At 39.2% G+C, this 19,871-nt stretch overlaps 1 protein-coding gene across 1 annotated transcript in view; it reads left to right on the top strand.

The window, feature by feature from the left end:
* Positions 1 to 997: 997 nt before the first annotated feature.
* DDX1 (DEAD-box helicase 1) overlaps positions 998 to 19,871 on the top strand; it is a 32,193-nt gene continuing 13,319 nt past the window's right edge. The window contains exons 1-15 of the mRNA XM_081068164.1: positions 998 to 1,246; positions 3,501 to 3,552; positions 3,849 to 3,912; positions 4,904 to 4,933; positions 5,541 to 5,637; positions 7,392 to 7,439; positions 9,808 to 9,891; positions 10,128 to 10,211; positions 10,797 to 10,873; positions 11,364 to 11,436; positions 13,109 to 13,185; positions 13,311 to 13,425; positions 14,171 to 14,309; positions 16,527 to 16,587; positions 19,669 to 19,767. Of these exons, the coding sequence (XP_080924290.1) occupies positions 1,231 to 1,246; positions 3,501 to 3,552; positions 3,849 to 3,912; positions 4,904 to 4,933; positions 5,541 to 5,637; positions 7,392 to 7,439; positions 9,808 to 9,891; positions 10,128 to 10,211; positions 10,797 to 10,873; positions 11,364 to 11,436; positions 13,109 to 13,185; positions 13,311 to 13,425; positions 14,171 to 14,309; positions 16,527 to 16,587; positions 19,669 to 19,767 (1,116 nt within the window). The 5' untranslated portion in view covers positions 998 to 1,230. The remainder of the gene's footprint in view (positions 1,247 to 3,500; positions 3,553 to 3,848; positions 3,913 to 4,903; positions 4,934 to 5,540; positions 5,638 to 7,391; positions 7,440 to 9,807; positions 9,892 to 10,127; positions 10,212 to 10,796; positions 10,874 to 11,363; positions 11,437 to 13,108; positions 13,186 to 13,310; positions 13,426 to 14,170; positions 14,310 to 16,526; positions 16,588 to 19,668; positions 19,768 to 19,871) is intronic.

Here is a 19,871-nt window from a genome sequence, read left to right as displayed (position 1 = left end):
ACACATAATACAGCAGGGACCCTGGAGTTAGGCAGGTGTAACTCGGATCCCACACTGCCACTTAGTAGCTAGCTGTGTGGCTTTGGATTACTTACTTAACTTTCCTGAATCTCAGTGTCCTCATCTAAAGATAGTAATACGACCTGACAGAGTTGGGAGGATTAAGCATTCATTTTACTTTTCCTTTCTCTCTGCAAAGAGAAAGGAGCCAAAACTTCACGAAATTAATTGAAATTATCAATACTACACCAAACACTGTGGAAAAGAGATCGGGAGACCCAAGTCGTTACCTGTTTCAGGGTGCCGGGCGCTCACTAGTATTGGTTTTCTAGGCAGTGAGTTCAGTCCATTCTCTCCAGGTCATTCATACACTACAAAGCCCTGCTTATGTCTGAGAGGAGGAGGAAGAGGAGGAGGAGGAGGAGCTGGTGGTGGTGGTGCTGGTGGTGCTGGTGGTGATGGAGGTAGGAGAGGGCACATTCTTTTCTTTCTTTTTAAACAGTATTTTTTTTTAAATAGTTTATTGGGGAAGGGGAACAGGACTTTATTGGGGAACAGTGTGTGCTTCCAGGCCTTTTTTCCAAGTCAAGTCGTTGTCCTTTCAGTGTTGGTTGTGGAGGGCGCAGCTCAGCTCCAGGTCCAGTTGCCCTTTTCTAGTTGCAGGGGCGCTGGCAACCTTGTGGTTGAGAGGACTCGCTCCAACCAACTGAGCCATCTGGGAGCTCAGCGGCAGCTCAGCTCTAGGTGCCGTGTTGGAGGAATTGAACTGGCAGCCTTGTGGTGGAGAGCCCACTGGCCCATGTGGGAATCCAACCGGCAGCCTTCGGAGTTAGGAGCATGGAGCTCTAACCGCCTGAGCCACCGGGCCGGGCCCAGAGGGCACATTCTGCTGCGAGACCATCCTGGGCCATTGTATGACCCTCCACAGAACATCTGCTTCCTTCTGTTTGGAAAAGTGGTCCTCATGACACGTAGCATGCTCTAAACAAGTGGCAACTGTTAGCTACGTCTAATGATGACCGGTTCTGGCAAAGACCGCAGGAACCGAGTCCGCGTTCCGGCGGCCGGGGAGGGCCGGGCATTTCCTCCAGCGGAACCATTGTCGCGGGGCTGGGTCGCTGCCCGGACTTGGAAAGCCGCCGGCCGAGCGCCGGAAGCTCGCGCTGCCAGGGCGCAGCGTGTCAAAGCCGAGGGAGGGAGTGCGGGCCTCGGCGCGGAGGACGGACGAAGATGGCGGCCTTTTCCGGTGCGTGTGCAGAGCTGGGGCTGGGGCGGGCGGGTGGATCCACGTCTCGGCCCCCGGGCCGCTGCGGGGAAGCCTTCGGGATGGGGCGGACGGGTGCCGCGCGGGGCAGGAGGGAGCCGTGCACGGCGGCCCGCGCTGCGAGGGCGGCGGGGGCGACTCCGGGAGGCCCGTGGGCGCGCCCAGCGGGGCGGTTCGTGCGTCCCCTGCAGCCGCTGCGGCCCGGCCTCCCCGCGGGTCTCTCCGTTCCCCCCCGTGCGCCTGGCTGCTCGGGCCGGTCTGCGACCCCAGGCCGCCGCTGGGGGGACGCGATCTGCGCGCGTGTGACGGCGCCGCCGGGAGAGGGCGCGGCGCGGCCTGGGCCCGGCGTTCTCGGGCCCTTCGCGAACCAGACGCCCCCGGCACAACCGGGACGGCGCTGTCCGCACGCGCACGACCCCGGCACGGATGTCCCCACACTACGTTGTACCTGCTGCCCTGTGGCCCCCAGGGTGCGCGGGCTCCACGGTCCTCCCGCGGGAACGTCGCGAGTTCCCGACTCTTCGTCCCGAGACAGAGACAGGGTTTCTGGTCGTTGTCGCGTCGTGTACCAGGAGGCCCGTCGCTCAGAGTGACAGCTCGTCTTCTGGTCCCCGCTCCCCCCGGAAACAAGGCCGTAGAGTCGGAGTGTGTCGGGCACTTCGTCCCCGGTTGTCACCTCGTCGGTCCACTCCCCTGGGGGTCAGGCACGTATTTCAGGAATGTCAGCGGCAAGAACTAGGAGAGTCTGGGATGCGAAACGGACACGAGTAGAATGGAAGGGACACGACTATTCCCGTGTGTGGCCGCAAGTGTCGAAAACGTTACAGAGCACATGCCGTGGTTTCAAGGCACGCCTGCCGAGGACGTGACCACAGGGGAGCAAGAAGTTGTCCGGCGTTGGCCTCAAGCGGTCTGCGGGTTCTGCGTGCGGTCTCACGGCTTCTCAAGCAGCTTCGAATCGCACGCAGTCCAGTGCCCTGCACGCAGCGTGTTGAACACCGTCACGCCCTTTGTGCAAGCAGTTTGCATTTCGGGAGAGAGGATCAGCTACACACTAATAGGGACGGTATTTAGGCAGATGTGCTTGGACGTACATTAGATCTGGGTCAGGTTTTCCATCTGTGGATTTTCCTGTGCAGGTTTAGAGGTAGAAGAGCTTTCCTTTTTGAAAAAGATTTTTATGCGTTCACATGCCATCAATGTTTATTATATGAAATTTTAGTGTATTGCTAGTATGATTCTCACCTGGTGCAAAGAAAAAACTACTTTGCAATGGATATATCCAATTTGTAGATTTATTTTATGCCTTTTCTCAATGACCAGAAATACAAAATTCCCAACTTGGTTATTTCTGGGCTTGTGAATATTTGAGTATTGTAATTTTTAAAATAGGAATATATACTTTTGTCATAATAATGAAAGCTGCTTTTTTTTTATAAATGCAGACTTAAAAAATCACTTCTTCTTTGGAAAGGAGATTTATGTAATCCAACTAACTACATACTTAACTACCCTCTATAGTTCATTTGAGAAATGATGAAAATGTGAAAATCCAATCAGAAATATCCAGTCTATTCATTTACGACTGGTTTTGAAGTTGAATTATTTAAATATGTGAACAACTAAGAACAGAGTAGTTCTTCAGCTTACATTTCCAAGTACTCAACTTTTCACCACTGGCTCTCTTTTCAGTTAACCAGAGTTTGCATTATGGCTGCCCATAAATGTGGCTGTCTCCACTTGCCTGCTCACTCTTCTCAGATCTCTGAGGGTGTTCACATGGTTCTCGAATAGCCAAGGCACGTGAATTGCACATTATCTCTAGGTAAAACAACCAAGATGCTGGTCGAGAACCTTCTCTCTAACTCTGGCAGGTTTTTCATTAGAGAAAGGAAACACTGGTGGCTACTCTGTAGTAAGTGACAACTACATGCCAAATGTATTACGTAGTATCTGTAACCCTCCTGTATCCCTATAAGGTAGGTAATATTAGCCTCATTTTGTGTAGAGAAAAACGGTTTATAGCTTGCCCAAGGTAACACTTCTGGTAAGTGAGAGCTTGGATTTGAACTCAAGTCTTTCTCCAAAACTTAATTTTCAACAGTGCCGCACAGGAGGTGCTATATAACTGAACTATTCTTCAAAGTCTGTTCTCTGTTACATGAACAGTAATTTTAAGAGCAATGTGATTTAAGTTTAATGTGTATAGATTTTTTTAATTAATTTTTATTTTCAGAGATGGGTGTTATGCCTGAGATTGCACAAGCTGTGGAAGAGATGGATTGGCTGTAAGTACACAAAGCTGAAAAGTACCTGTGACAATGATGCTTTATAATTTAAATAGTTGTTAGTTATTTTATCAAGTATTTTTTGGTCTAGTTGGGTAAGTGAAGTTCAGTTTTTCTTGTGATTCTCTATAGAGAGTTTCCTTTTTAAACTTTGGTATATTTCTAGCTGAAAAAGATTGGTAGTATTTACCAAATAAAATTCGCTTTTGGGTTTATAGTTTAACATGCATTAATTAGCTTAGGTGATTTTTTTTTTTTTTAACCAACTGAAATTCTTCAAAATATGATTCTTTTAGTCTGCCAACTGATATCCAGGCTGAATCTATCCCATTGATCCTAGGAGGAGGTGATGTACTTATGGTATGTTTAAATTTGGTGAGGTGGTTGGGAGCTGGGGGTTCACAGTTCTGGGGCTGTTTATAAACTCCTTTAAGATGTCCATAGGCTTAAAAATGACATTTTTGCCAAATTAATGTTATTCACGGACAATTATCATACATGTACTGTACTCAAAGTATTAGGTAGAAGTTGTGGGGAACACACACAGGTGAGTAAGGTGCAGTTTTTGTCCTTGAGGAGCTTAAACCCAGTAGCACAGTGAGATGTACACAGATTAATGTCATAGAAGAGAGAGTGTGGCACTCCTCTAAGGGATGCAGAGTAGAACTGGATTCAAGTGTGGGTCCAGTTATCCTCCTGGATGAGGGACCCTAGGGGGTCTGCTTGGAGGAAGTAGATTTTGGACAAGGGAAGATAAGATGAAAGAGGAATGATCTCTAGGTAGAGAGCGCCTCAACAAAAACTGGGGAGGAAAATGTAGAATGTGATCCCGGAGTCATTCAATCTGATGGAAGCATAAAATATATGTGTCTGATGGGGTGTAACTTGGGGTCGATGGTAAATATGTAGTGGGTCAGGTTATTTGAGCTCTTTCTCTAGTGATGTGTTAAAGAATTGGTATGTGTTGCAGTGGGGATCATTGGAAACTTTTAAGTAGGGATATATCACATGGTTAGAATTGTGTTTTTATGAAGTCTAATTTGGTATCAGCTTGTAGTATAGCTCTGAAAGACTAGATACTCTTAGGATACTTTTGTGATACTCTGGATTAGAATATGTAATGAGGCTTTAGATTTGAATAGTAGCAATGGGAAAAAGAAGGGGAAACAGATTTTTGAGGAAATGGGAGAGAAGTGACAAGACTGTCAGTAGGCGGCATTGACTAAGGAAACCTGAGTAATCCAGAGACACTGTGAAAATAGAGCCAGTTAAGTGTTCAAAATTTCTACGCGTTAATTTGACCTAATTGACAAACTAAACTCTGAAATTAACTTTTTTTTTTTTCGTTTAGGCTGCAGAAACAGGAAGTGGAAAAACTGGTGTAAGTAATAAACTTAAATTGACTTTGTAATAGTTGATTTTTAAAGCAACTTTGAACAGTAGTTTTTACTTTGAAATATTTTCATAAAACAACCTCCTCCAAAATGTGAAGAATTAATTGCTTGCCACTGAGAGTGATATTTTTGTTGCCAGCTAATTCTGAAATAACATCTATAAGAGTATCACTTTAAGCATATAATTTTAAATTGGTGTTGGAGAAATAGCTGCAGTATCTAGTATTTATAGTCACTTCTGAATTTTAATGCAGTGGCTCTAGCAATAAAGAGGTTGCGAAGAGAAGTTGCCCTAAATTGGGGAATCAGTTTGTCAGGCTGAATGACATTTTTCCTCTTTAGTTCAGGTTCATTCTTCAGAACCCCATTTTTTATGGTTTTGGCCTGTTAGCTGGCTCCTGTTTCCTTCGTTCAGTCACTCTCTTGTTACCTTACTGGTATTTTGTGTTTGGGCAAATGAAATTGGAGCAGCAATCTGGAATATGTGTAATTATTTAAAGTGTATAAATAACTTCTGTAATTTGTATTTGATTATTAAATTGTCATTAATATCTGAATGCAAATATATATAGAGACCTGTTGTTTCTTTTATAGGCTTTCAGTATTCCAGTTATCCAAATCGTTTATGAAACTCTGAAAGACCAGCAGGAAGGCAAAAAAGGAAAAACAACAATTAAAACTGGTGCTTCAGGTAAATTTTGCATATTAATACTTTTCTTTTGCATAAATTAGTAATTCTCATCCTTGGAATTTACAGATGTAAGATTTGAATGTGCGTTTTTATTGTGAATATCTCGGGGGTGGTATTGGCATTTGGTGCATTGGAAACAGGGATGCTAAACGTCATGAAGGGCATGAACAGTAAAAGATTGTCCCTCCTAAAATACTAATATAATAGTGCACTTTTTGAGAAACACTAGCATTTGGGAACTTATGTTTAGTTATTTTAATATTTTTATTAACTGGATTTAACTTTTTGTGCCTAAGACTAAAGTAAATTAGTACAATGTTTTACACTATTTTACAAATAATTGATGGGGTAAAAATTCATGATGGTGGGAAAGATGCCTTTCCCAGGGAAGAGAGGCATACATTTTCCTTTAACATAAGAAAGGAGGAGACCAAGAAGTTAAAAGATAAAGTATAAATTTTCAAATCAGTTTTTTATTTTTAGTCCTATCTACATGGAGATTGGTCCTTTACTAGGGTTTTTTGTCCTGTCTGTGCCATGAACAATCTTATATCAGTTTCCTCATCTTTAAATTATATTGCTTGGATTAAATGGTTTCTGAATTCCATTCTATCTTGAGTAGTGTATGGTTTTGTTTTAACAAAATGTATTCCATATTTTAAGTCTTTTGTTTCATAATACAAAGCAGTGACAAAATTGCAAGCTTAAGTGGAGTGAACTTGGCATATCAACATTTTCTTCTCAGTACTTTGAAAGTAACAATGTTACATACTTCATAGAATGAACTCATTTGTAATTGAATTGTGAGTTACATAATAGATATTACCTACTTAGACTGTTGGCCTATTCAAAAATAGTTTCAGACCTTGTAACAACTGTAAAGCATTATTTATGAATGGTTTATAAAAGAGAATGCTTCCAGAGGAGAGTAACCAGAATAGCAGTGGTTCCAAAAGTCACATCCTATGAGGAATAAATAAACTGGATATTTAAACATGGAGACAAGTAAGAGAGAAAGTTGTTAAATCATTGAAGGGAACTTGAGAGAAAATAATTGTTCTAGAAAGTAGGACCAGGACTAATTAGAAATAACCCAGATGAAAGTTTCTCTTTAACTTATGTACTTCCAAGTAGCTAGATTGAGCCAACAGTATCTAGAAAAGATTTCTACCTTGAGTGGGAAGTCAGGCTTGAAAACATGGAGAGTTCTCTATAGCTATTAGGATTCTTTGGTTATCCATATACCATTAAGATGTTTTAGAAAAGGAAAATGCTGATCCCATAAAGGTAAGGAGAAAAAATATGACTTTTGAATGTGCTATTGAATTGTTTAAGATAAAGGAGATGCTTTTCTTTAAATTATGATAAAATAATTAGATCTCGATATGTTGGTCAGTTATTTTCATTATGATTGAAGTCAGCATGTTTAGTTTCCAGCACTCATTGTATCAGTGCCCAAAGAGTTAAGACAAAGATCAGTGCCACCTAATACAAAATGCACTGAAGCCATTGAGGAGAAAGGTTGTAGCCCCAGGCGGGCCAGTGTTTGTCATCTTTCACATGTTTCAGTTTTCAATTTCAGTGTTGCCTCTAATAAATACACTTTTACTTGGACGTTCGAAACAATGTGTGAAACCATATTGAATTTGGAGGAATTAAGTTATCATATAAAATACAAACTATTTGCTTTATTTTTGGTAGTGTTTTTAATTTCATGTGTTTGTGGGTAACCTTTCTTATTTTAATTTGTTTAGTGCTCAACAAATGGCAGATGAACCCATATGACAGAGGATCTGCTTTTGGTAAGTGGATAGATTTTTAGCAGCTCGTTTGTAATTCAGAAACTTGTTTTTAATAATATCTGGGGATATTAAGAAAATTATGAAAGAGAACAGTAAATGAAGATTTAGAATATAGTATTAGAGTATAGTCACTCTAGTTTAACAGTGTAGTACTGACATAGGAATAGACAAATAAGTTAATGGAATATGATGGAAATAGATCCCAGTACATATGTAAAGGTGATATGTAGAAAAAAATTTTACTTCATTTTAGTGGGAATGAGAATAATTTATTCAGTAAGGGTACTGGCACAATTGGTGATCTATCTGGAGCAACACTAAACTGACTTATCTCATAATTAGAAACAATTTCTCTGTGCAGCTAAGATATAAGATATGTATACATATGGACATATATATATATATATCGAATTAAATGTAGAAAACTACATTTATAATTTAGGGATGGGGAAGTTTTCCCAACTCAAATAGGTAACTCAGAAATGGTAGAAAAATATAATTAGGTATATTTGTATAAAATTTAAAAAAATAGATAGAAAAAATAACACAGGAAAAAGTCAATAGATGAAAAATAAATACAGAAAGAATACTTGCAACATTGATGAAAGATAAAGAATTCTTATAAACTGGAAGTGGTCCTCATGTAGATAGCAGATAAAGTGTTACCTGTTTTCATAAAAAATAAACAGCCAATAAGCAAAATGGGCAAAGAACATGAATAGGAATTTCACAAAAGAGCCACTCCAAATGGCTATAATAAACATGCAGAAGTCATGGTTACACGAAGCAGAGAAATGGAAATTAAAGTTACAGTGAGATGTTGCTTTATACCCATCTGATGGGCAAGAATCCAAAAGAGTGATAACCAACTTACGAATTACTGTCTTTCTAGAAAGCATTTTGGCATTACCTGTTAAACTCTGTCTCTCTGTCTCTCTCTCTCTCTCTCTCTCTGTCTCTCTCTGTGTGTGTGTGTGTGTGTGTGTGTACATGTATATACATACACTTTGAACCGTAGTTTTTACTTTTTTTTTACTGTATATTCCTGGAAGGTCTAGCCCATTGGAATGAAAGTGCCAGTATGCAAGGATGTACATACAAACCTTTTTGATGCAGCATTATTTGTAATTATAAAAACTGCCAGCAAAGTGAATGCTATTGCTAAGAGAATGATTAACAAAGACTAGGTGTATCCAAGGACTGTTAGGCCATTACAAGAATGAATCAGTACTTTCTAGATTTGTCATGAGTGATTGCATGTCAGGAACAGAGTTGACTTGCAGGAATTTTCAACAGGTACTAAGGAAGAAAAGCAGGATGCAGAGAAATGTAGAATGGGCTTGAGAAATTATGTCCAAAACAAATAAACAAAAAACCCCAGACTGCCACTCTCCACCATATGATGTCTAATTTATAATAAAGTTTATATCTGTGTACATGCATAAAGAATTTTAAATATAAAAATTTTAAGGATTTACCATTGCTAGAGAATGTTTTACAAAGTTCAAAGTTTCACATAATGTAGTACCCTTATGAGTAAGATTTATACTTTGAATAAGTAATTAATTTTAAATAAGGGAAGTGAAATGTGTGATGAGGTGCTTTTTTAAAGTTTGTTGTACATTCAGGTGCTGAATCTGAGTTGCAAGTCTGAACCAGGACAAGAGTTCTAGTTTCTTTGCGGTACAGACAAAAGCCAAATGCTTTACTTAAAGCTGACAAGCACCAGTCAGCACCATGACTGACTGTAATGTATAATATAGGACTTCATCTTTTAGAGTCCTAATACTAGCAAGTAACTACAGGTTTATTTATGCATGCTTTTTCCTGCTTTCCCTTTATGGTTTCTGGATCCATGGATTGGGGAACAAGTGAGAGGCAGTTCCTGCTTTTTTTTTTTTTTTTTTAAGTATAGTATTTGCTCAAGCTCTAATTTAAGCGTGAAATCAGAGCAACAAGTATTGATGAGTGCCGCATCATCCTTGAGTATACATTTCTTTAAAAGACTACAGAATAGTTGTCTACACACACTTGTGTTGGTGATTCAGCTACTATTAGTGCAAGTCAGGTTAGATGCTCTTTTGATTGCTTTCTAGACATACTGCAGTAAAATCTTGTCCCATTGAACACATGACAGTCCAGAAACAAGTCCCCAGCATAGCTGAGGCCCTCCAGGGGAAGAACAAGGGCAATTCATTACTGATGGGGAAGATATCGCTGTCGCTCAGGAATCAGCACGTCTCAGGCTCTGGCACTTTGCAACAAGTGAAGGAATTATCTTATTAGTGAGACTGAACAATACTCATTTCAGAATGCATGGTTTATGTCTCTGTACTGACGTGCTTTTCTGTTTTTTTCTCCAATGCAGCCATTGGCTCAGATGGTCTTTGCTGTCAAAGCAGAGAAATGAAGGAATGGCATGGGTGTCGGGCTACCAAAGGACTAACGAAAGGTGCGCAAACAGCACTGGCACTTGTGTAAGCTTCTGCGGTCATGTATTACAGCAGGAACGTTCTTCAAATAGCTTTAAATCAGCGACCTGAAAAGATTTTTCATGTTACAAAAAGACCTACAATTCTTCATTTGGATCATACCAATTGTAATTCAGAAACAATGGGAAAGTGGCTACGTGGTAAATGAATCAGTGTGTGTGATTTTCATAGATCTTGAAGTATTTTGCCCTTGTAGGGAAACACTACTACGAAGTATCCTGTCATGACCAAGGCTTATGCAGAGTTGGCTGGTCTTCCATGCAGGCTTCCTTAGATCTAGGTAAGCGTTTCTAAAATAAACGGAATTGAGTAATTTATATTTGTGGATTGTTAACATTTTATTACAGTAGGGTGCAAATAATAAACTTAACCATACAAAGTTTGTATTTTAGAGACATGGAAATCAAATATTTATCTACACTCCAACCCATTCCAAAAAAGATTTGAAGCACCAAAAAATATACCACCGTATAAAATCAGGAGGAATAGGTTAAGGCTATGAGGGTAGAGTCCAGTTGGCATGCTCAAGTACGCACCAGACAATACTGCCTAGATGCTCTAAGTTACTGTAAATTTGTAAACTTCCTTTACGGGCTTGTAGTTTCTTTCTTTTTTTTTTTTTTTTTAACTTTTGTTTAAGTGTGTTTTTCCAGGACCCATTAGCTCCAATTCAAGTAGTTGTGTCAATCTAGTTGTAGAGGGCGCAGATAACAGTGGCCCATGTGGGGATCGAACCGGCAACCTTGTTGTTAAGAGCACCGTACTCTAAGCAACTGAGCCATCGGGCTGCCCCTTAGTTTCATATTTTTTAATTTTAATTTTATATTTACTCTTACCACATTAACAAAATACTTTTTAAATCTAGGTACGGACAAGTTTGGGTTTGGCTTTGGTGGAACAGGAAAGAAATCCCATAATAAACAGTTTGATAATTATGGAGAGGTAAGTTGTATTATTGACTTAATTATACCATTAGTAAGTTTTCTTGCATACTTGATCACTCATGACGTGACTGAGGGTGTAGAAATGATTCTCAAATTCAGATGGAGTTTGTGAATGTTTTCCACAGGTCAGATTTGGACTTCAGTGAAGAAATGTTACACAATTTATTTAGCTCCTCCAAATTATACTACTTTCTGTTCTGTTTTTACCCCATTTTGGTTTTGGCTTTGGCTTTGATATGTATGTTATTCTCATTTCTTAATCTAAATATATTTGTTCTGGTGAGTCTAAAGTCATGTTGATTCTAAAAAACCTGTGAGCTGATTCTACTGTTATGTACAAAATGCTATGATAGGCATTTCTAACACGTACAGTAGAGCGTTAGGGAATTATACTGAAACACTAACATGCTTTTGATGCAGCTGTGTTTGAACTTTTAACTTTATGCTATTGCTTTCTATGATCAGCACTTGACTTTCTGGTTTTCTAGGAATTCACTATGCATGATACCATTGGATGTTACCTGGATATAGATAAAGGGCATATCAAATTCTCCAAAAATGGTAAGCTTTCTGTGGGGCATCTTATTAGAGAAGATACGTGTAACCTAATATTTGTGATTTTTAAAAATTCCCTCAACCTTCTCTTCAGTGCCTCTCCCTCCCTCCCTCCCTTTCCTGTGAACAGATACTTATTGAGCATCTTCTATGTGCCACGCACCCTGGTAGGTGCTGGAGAGTCGGCAAAAAATGGAGCAGACAAACATGTCTATTTTTGCGGGGCTTACCTACTGGTGAGGAGAGACAGACAGACACTGTGTTAGGTGGGGACAGGTGTGCTGCAAGAGAGTGTAAAATCAGAGTGAGGGAATGGGAAGTGATGGCAGTTGGGGGTGTGCCGTTGTCTACAGGATGGTCAGAAAAGGCTTTTCTGATAAGCTGACATAAGCTGACATTTGAGTAGAAATCGGAATGTGGTGGGTGGTGGGCCATGCAGATATCTTGGAAGAGTATTTCAGGTAGAGGGCCCCAAGATGGAAGTGTGCTTGGGGAGCTTGAGTAATAGGGAGGAGGCCAGTGGGGCTGGAGCACGCTAAGCATGGAGGAAGGTGGTAGAGCGTTAGATCGGTGAGGTAGAGAGTCCAGGCCATGTAGGGCTTTGTGGGCTGAGATAGAAATTCTTTATTTTGAGTGAGATTGGAAGCTAGTAGGGTTTTGAGAAGAGAATTTGTATCATCTGTCTAGTTTAATAGAAACATTATGGCTTCTGTGTTGAAAATAAACTGGCAGGTGGGTGGGTGGTGGCAGTAGGCAGGGAGCCAGTTGGATACTAGAAGTTCTATTTGGGGCATACCAAGTTTGAGACACTTATTAGACTTCCAAGTGGTGAAATCAAGTATGTAGTTAAACATGCAAGTCAGGAGTTCAGCGGTGGGATCAGGATTGGAGATGTATCTTTGGGGGTCATTGGCCTATTGATGATAATTAAAGCCATAGGACTAGATGACACCACCTCGGGAGAGTAGATTGGGAATAGGAAGGCTCTGGGGCTTGGGGTATTCTTACTGTTAGAAGTCAGCAAATCGAGGAGAATCCACAGAGGGAGGAAGAAAGCCAGGAATTGGAGGAAGAAGAAAGACTGAGGTCCTGCAGTCGAGGTGAAGGAAGTATTTGAAGGAGAAGGGAACAATCAAATTGTGTCCAGTGCTACTGATGAGTCTGGTCTGGAAAGATGAGTGAGCAGTAAACACTGGATCTGGCAATGAGCTTGACAGAGTGTTTGAGTGGAGTTAGGGATGAGTACGGGGAGTGCGGTGGGGCATGAGGTCAGTAGAGAAAAGAATGAAATGAAGTAGACTCAGTGAAAATGGAAATCAGGGAGTTTTACTACAGAAGGGAGGAGAAAAACGATAAATGGAGGAACATGTGGGTTCAAGGAAGTTAATCTGTATTTTAGTACAGGAACTATTTCAGTACATTTGTACGCCATGGAGTGTCTAGTTGAAGTGTGTAATGGAAGTTATCCAGTAGGAAGGGACTAATTAAAAATGTAGAGGGGGAGCGGGGACAGTTTCAGGATCGAGTAAAAAAGTGAAGAGATTGGCGTTACGCGGCATAATTTATCCACGGTAACATGAGGAAAAGCATGAAAGCAGGCCCGTTGGTAGGTTGATGGTGTGAGCATGTGGAAGTTTTGGTTTCTTTCTCTTACTTTTTTTTGTTTTTCCTTTTTAAGGAAAAGACCTTGGTCTGGCGTTTGAAATACCACCACATATGAAAAACCAAGCCCTCTTTCCTGCCTGTGTTTTGAAGGTAATTAAGAATCTAGTTAGAAAAAATTTTGCTGTGATTATAAGCTACTTTGATCTGCGTTCTTTTGTATTGGCTAGTTTGTTATTAGATTAAGAATTTTCATTTTCTCCTTTATTCCACGCTAGAATGCTGAACTAAAATTTAACTTTGGTGAAGAGGAATTTAAGTTTCCACCAAAAGATGGTTTCGTTGCTCTTTCCAAGGCACCGGATAGTTACCTTGTCAAATCGCAGCACACAGGTATTGGATCTGAGGGGAAGGATTTCAGGGGTGGGGTGGGGTGGAAACCCCAGGAAGTAAGGCGTCTCTTAATGAGTCAGTTACGTACACTCCCCTTGCTGGTTTAGTCACACATCTTTATTTAACACATTAGTCAAAACAGCTTCAAAACTTAATTCACAATCTCGAGGTATTTGGTTTCTGTGTAGGCATTTTGGGTTTCCCGGTGATGATGATGATGATGATGATATTTATTATTTATAACATGTGCTTATTAAGTGCCACAGCACTGTGTTCAGTGCTTTACACGGATTATTTAACCTTCGCAACAAGCCTGGAAGGTAGTACTCCTCCCATTTTACAGACAGCACGTGGGGAGTAGGGACTTGACGTAACCTGCCTAGGGTCACAGAGCAAGTAAGTGGTAGAGCTGAGTCCAGAGCTCATGCTCGTACCAGTTGTACTGCCGAATCGATTTCAGTTATTGGAAGGAAGTACATCTCATAACTTAGTTGACTTCATCACGAAACAGATATCAACTGCAGTTATTGCAAGTAATTTTAAAGAAACCTTAGTTCCTTTTAGGAACCTTAGCAGTATTTTGTTTTATTTGACTATCTCCTATACTTTTTGACAATTGTCATTGAAAATTTTGATAGGAATATTTGTGCTCCTACAAACAAACAAAAAAATATTTGTTGTTTTACAAACAAAGGTACTTTGAAGGGAGATTGGAATTTGTTCTAATCTGTTGTATTCTCTTAAGGTAACGCGCAGGTGGCACAGACCAAGTTTCTCCCCAATGCCCCCAAAGCTCTCATTATCGAGCCCTCCCGAGAGTTAGCTGAACAAACTTTGAATAACGTCAAGCAGTTTAAGAAATATGTCGATAATCCTAAATTAAGGTAAAGCTTCCTTTTGTGCTCAATTGTCTGCTGTCTTTCGGTTTTGAGGTGTTTTAGAGGAAGAGTAAGGTAGAAAAAAATTGAGGTAGAAATTCAGTGTCTATACATACACAGACGTGTGTGAATATGTTTAACTTTGATAGAGAGTAGCAGTTAGTTTCTCTATAAAACTGTTTAAGTGGTAAGTTTGATTTAAAAAAAAAAGAAATTGAGATCTTGTGTTTCTGTGTTCCTACATAAAGAGTCACGGTTTGCAAAATAGTATCAGAGTAAAAATTAATGTTTTGCTTTTCTTTTAATTTTTTTTATTGGGGAATATTGGGAGACAGTGTTTTTCCAGGACCCATCAGCTCCAAGTCAAGGCGTTGTCCTTCAAGTATAGTTGCAGGGGGCACAGCCCACCATCCATGTGGGAGTTGAACTGGCAACCGTGTTGTTAAGACCTCGCGTTCTAAGCAACTGAGCCATCTGCCACCCCTAAAAATTAATGTTTTAAAGGGAGCATTTCATTCAGTTAGATTCATCACTTCATTTGTATAGACAGTGTATTGTTACTCTGTTTCTAGCATGTTGGTAAATTTATTAACATGGAGGGTTGGGTCCAGTCTATCTCCCAGTGGTGACCTTCTTCATTTGAGTACTTGGACTGGTCACTGTTTAGAAGGCTCTTCCTATCCTTAGAGGGAGACCATAGTTAAGGGAACCCGGGGAACTTCTTGATCAGTAGCAATCCCTTTTAGTAATTTGAGGAACGCCTTAGCATGGAAGTAAACTTCCTTGTCAGTTGATTTGCCACTTGATTTTTGTTAATTTTACCGTAATGGCTTTTATTAAATTCACACATCATAAAATTCACCATTTAAAGTATAGGATCTAGTGGTTGTTAGTAAAGCTACAATGTTACGCAGCCATGACCACTATCTAATTTCAGGAACTTTGAATTATTAGCGTCTCACACACCCATCTTTCTCATATTGACCTTTCTTACAAGTAAAACTTATTCAGGGATAAATTATACTTAATAAAACTTTTTAATACAGTAACTCCTGATTTTGTTGATGCATGTCACTCATCCGGTAACTATTTGAATACCGACTATGTGTGACATTAGGCTAGGAATCAGGGATATAACAATGAGAATTAATCTTTGTTTTCGTAGGATTAAGTATGGCGATAGTGTGGAGGGGAAAGAAACAACGAAACAGTGTGATAAAATGCCTCGAGGATACGATAGGGATGTTGAGCATGTTTTCGTGTGCTTGTTGGCCCTTTGTAAGTTCTGTGCTGATTCAGTGGGGTTATTTGTCTTTTTATTGTTGAGCTATATGTATGTATGGACGGATATACATTAGATTTATGATTTGCAAATATTTTCTCCCATTCTCTGGGCTGGCTTTTCACTCTCTTGGTAGTGTCCATTGAAATACAGTTTTTTAATGTTAATGAAGCCCAGATTATGTTTTTTTTGTGTGTAAGGAGACTGCCTAATCCAAGGTCATGAAAATTTGCTCCTATGTTTTCTTTTAAGAGTTTTATATTTTTAGGTCTTAAATTTAGGGCTGTGATTCATTTTGATAATTCACAATTTTTGTGTATAGTATAAAGGAGAGGTGTAACTTCAGACTTTCGCATAATCATGTCCTTTTTTTCTAGCACCATTTGCTGAATAGACTATTTTCCCCCCATTGAATTTTGAATTGTCTTGACATAAGGCAATCTTTTTTAACCTAAACATTGTTTTGAAGTATTTGGAATGATAAAAATTTTAACAACACAAAAGGATATTATATGAAAAGTAAGTTTCCATTCACCCCGGCCCCCAGTTTTTAGTTATTTTACCCATGGACAACTTTTAAAAATTGATGTTTATATATTATTTCAGAGATATTTTATATCCATGTAACCACATATGTCTAAAAAAAGTAGATTGAAACAAGATTTTGGAGCACCTGGAGTTATCCTAATATGGAAGAATAGTAGATGAGGGCTGATGTTTGCTATGTTCCATGCTTTCACATTCTCGTCAGTTGCTTTCCCATGCTTTAGCATTTATTTGGCTGCTGAAAATGAAGTGCTTTGTTTCCACCCTAATGCAGACTTTTCTTGCAGATTCCTTCTCAGTTACTTAACTTTAATTACCACCTAAAAGAAGTGGACGCAAGTCTAACGGTAAAGCATACTTTAATATTTTTATACATTATTATTCTTGTGTTTCAGGGAGCTTCTGATAATTGGAGGTGTTGCAGCACGGGATCAGCTCTCTGTTTTAGATAATGGGGTAAGTTGTACTTTTAATTTTTAAAAATGTAACATGGGTGGTCATTTTGGCAATATAGTGTTATGCTTCAAGAAAAATCAAAGAAGTCTGATATTAAAACAAAGTCAAAAAAGTACATATTTATTCAAAGACATCTTTCAAGTATGCCTTTTCTTTTCCCAAAAGTATATAGAACAGTAGTCTCTTCCAAACCCCTCAAGCAAAATTCCAGCATACATTTTTTTTGATTACCTTTGAGCACCTGAGAATTTCCTTTATTGTTGCTTTCATGAATTAAGAGTCATTTCTTTTGAAGATAATTTAAAAAGAACTGGAGTTAAGACTGGAAATGGAGATAAAATGGATTGCAGAGAAGGCTAGAAGTTTTGGCAGGATGTAGGATGTGGTTCCAGTAAGAGGGAGATGAGTTCACCTGTGTGTAAGGGCAAGTCTTAATGGCTGTGCCCAGGCGTGCAGTTATAAAGGACAAAGCTAAGACTGCTCCTCATTATTAGGGGAGAAGTTTGAGGAATTCTTAACTGCTTATCAATTCTCTGAAGCCAAATACAGGTGGGACTTTATAAATATTTTATTTGTGTGAAATAACCTTTTCCTAACAAATTTCTCTTCATTTCCTTCCTGAAATATTTTGCCATTCAGTCTAAACCACCTGGTAGTGAGTCACGGAGTGTAAACGTCCTCCCGCCAGTGCCACTGGTGCCCCATCACACGAAATTTTATGCTGACGATTTAGATTTGACCTGCTATGGCATAATCAGAGCAAGGAATCACGTTTCTGTACTTGTTAATACTTCTTTAAGATACAGTATCACTTTAATATGTTCTTATCTAGTGTTATATTTTAGCGGTTGTAAGAGAGATTTAGTACGTTCATTCCCAGTCTTGGTTCCTTAAACCCAAATACATTTTTCCCATAAGTTAAGTTTCTTAACTCATGTTTTCCAGCTACGGAACTTTTAGGGAATTGGATCCGCTTTCATCAGTCATACCTAAAATTGGGTACTGGCTGAAGCCAATGCCAGAGTCCAGACAGTGTTACTCCATAGCTTTCTTGGCAGGATTCAATTTCATTATCCTTAGGGGACTTAACATGATCTCTTTCTGCTCCTCTTTCCACCTTGCCTTCTCTAGTATGTCTGTTACCTCCCACGTGGCACCTCCTGGATCAGCCTTAGCCTGTGTTATATCTAACGCTGGGACAGAAGTCAGATTCGGAGCGAGAGAGTAGAAGTATTGAATTCTTTGAGTTTTTTAAAGTTGCAGCATTGTACACCGGGTGCGTGGGGACCTGATGGCATAGTTGGTGCTGTTAATACAAGTCGTACGGGTTTATCGCTCAGGCTTTTCCAACTGAACTGATTTTTTTCTCTTTAAACCTGAGAGGCCTTGTGTCTGTTCATACTCACTTCACCTGCTGTGTTTCCCTGAAAATAAGACCTAGCCGGACAATCCGCTCTAATGCGTCTTTTGGAGCAAAAAGTAATATAAGACCTGGTATTGTATTGTATTGTATTATATTATATTATGTTATATTATATTATATTATATTATTATTTATTATATTGCATTTATTATATTATATTTATATTTATTATATTTATTATGTTATATTACTTATAGTAAAACAAGACCGGGTCTTATATTAAGTTTTGCTCCAAAAGATGGATTAGAGCTGATTGTCCGGCTAGGTCTTATTTTGGGGAAAATACGGTACTGAAATGGAGGAGGGAGGAAACTCACATAGTAGGTTAGAACCCTGTAGTAAAGATATTACACATAGAATCACAGTGATATTTTCTCCATTCTTTGTGCAGCACCTGCCACACTGCTTGGCACATAGTGGGTTCTCAATACATTGAACCGATTTTATCTTTGTATTGTCAGACAATGTTCTCTAGGTTGAACTGAGACTTGCTTGTAGTTACCAATACAAATTAAACCGTCGCTTCAGAAGTGTCTTATTTTTCATGGGAATAAAAATGTATTGGATCAAATTGAAAGTCCATTCAGCACACTTTTCCACTTTTTCAAAAGGCAAGATAGTAAGGTAATGAGGCTAGTGGAATGCATTTGTTAGGAGACAGTTACGTTTTAGTCTAGCATGGAGAAAAGGAATAGGAGTGATTTTTCATGCCTACTGGTAAAGAGTAGAAGTTTTGAACTAATTCATTGAATGATTTTATATAAAACCCTTATTTGTGTTCACACACATACATCCACATGTGTACTTTAAAAATACTTAACCTTTATTGACTGCTTTCTAGAAATGGGCCACATACTATGCTAAATGCCTTCCATACATTTTCTTATTCAGTTCTCACAATAGCACTCTTGTCCAGTTTTACAGATTAGGAGAAGGGCTCGTGCTGAATATTAAGTAACTTGCCCAAGATGTTACATCTCCTGGGTGGAGCTTACTTCACCATACCTCTGGGTTTGATTAAAAGTTGTGTTGGGGGAGAATGGAAAATGTTAATTATACTGGTATGGTGGTTTATCGTACTATTGTCTTAGTGTATGTTTGAAAATTTTATGATAAAAAGTTAAGTAAAACTTGTTTTTATTTGATTTAGATCTTTTCTCACATTTGAATCCCAGTTTGAACATCTAACACACTAGGCATCACATGATTTACATATCTCTTAATTATCACAACTATCTTGCAAAGCAGAAGGTATTACTCCTTTCAAAAGAAGAAAATTGAATCTAGAAAAGAGTATAAATAAGTTGAGGTCACACAGCTGGGTAGTGGTGGAACCGGGACTTGAATCCTGGTTTAATTTCAGAGTTTCTATAAATTCATCTGATTTTCACTCAAAAAATTCAAGTTTTATATATTAGACTGCATGTAACAGTTAAAGATATCAAACTCAGTTGCCAAATTCTTCATAGTAATCTCAAACCAAATACAAGTTTGATAACATGGCATTATCTGTATCTCCTTTTTTTTGCAGATTTAAAGTTGACTGACTGCTTCAGTATGTGTGGTTTTATAATATGTAGACTCTCGTTGGTTGGTACTTTAAGGTGATTATAATAGTTCTTTGGTGTTCATCAGGTGCTTCTTTTCGTGTTTTTCAGGTAGATATAGTTGTTGGCACTCCAGGAAGACTAGACGATTTGGTGTCAACTGGAAAGCTGAACTTATCCCAAGTTAGATTCCTGGTCCTGGATGAAGCTGTATGTTGAAATTTACTTACGCTTTTTAAAAGTGTTTGCTTATATTTTTTAAAGATAAAATATGTAAAATGATGAATTAGAAATACATTTCAGTCATAATCCTA

Source organism: Rhinolophus hipposideros (genome assembly GCF_964194185.1).
Source record: "Rhinolophus hipposideros genome assembly, chromosome: 12".
NCBI lineage: Eukaryota > Metazoa > Chordata > Mammalia > Chiroptera > Rhinolophidae > Rhinolophus > Rhinolophus hipposideros.
Note: the sequence above shows the minus strand (reverse complement) of the source record. Positions and strands in the feature narration are given on the sequence as shown.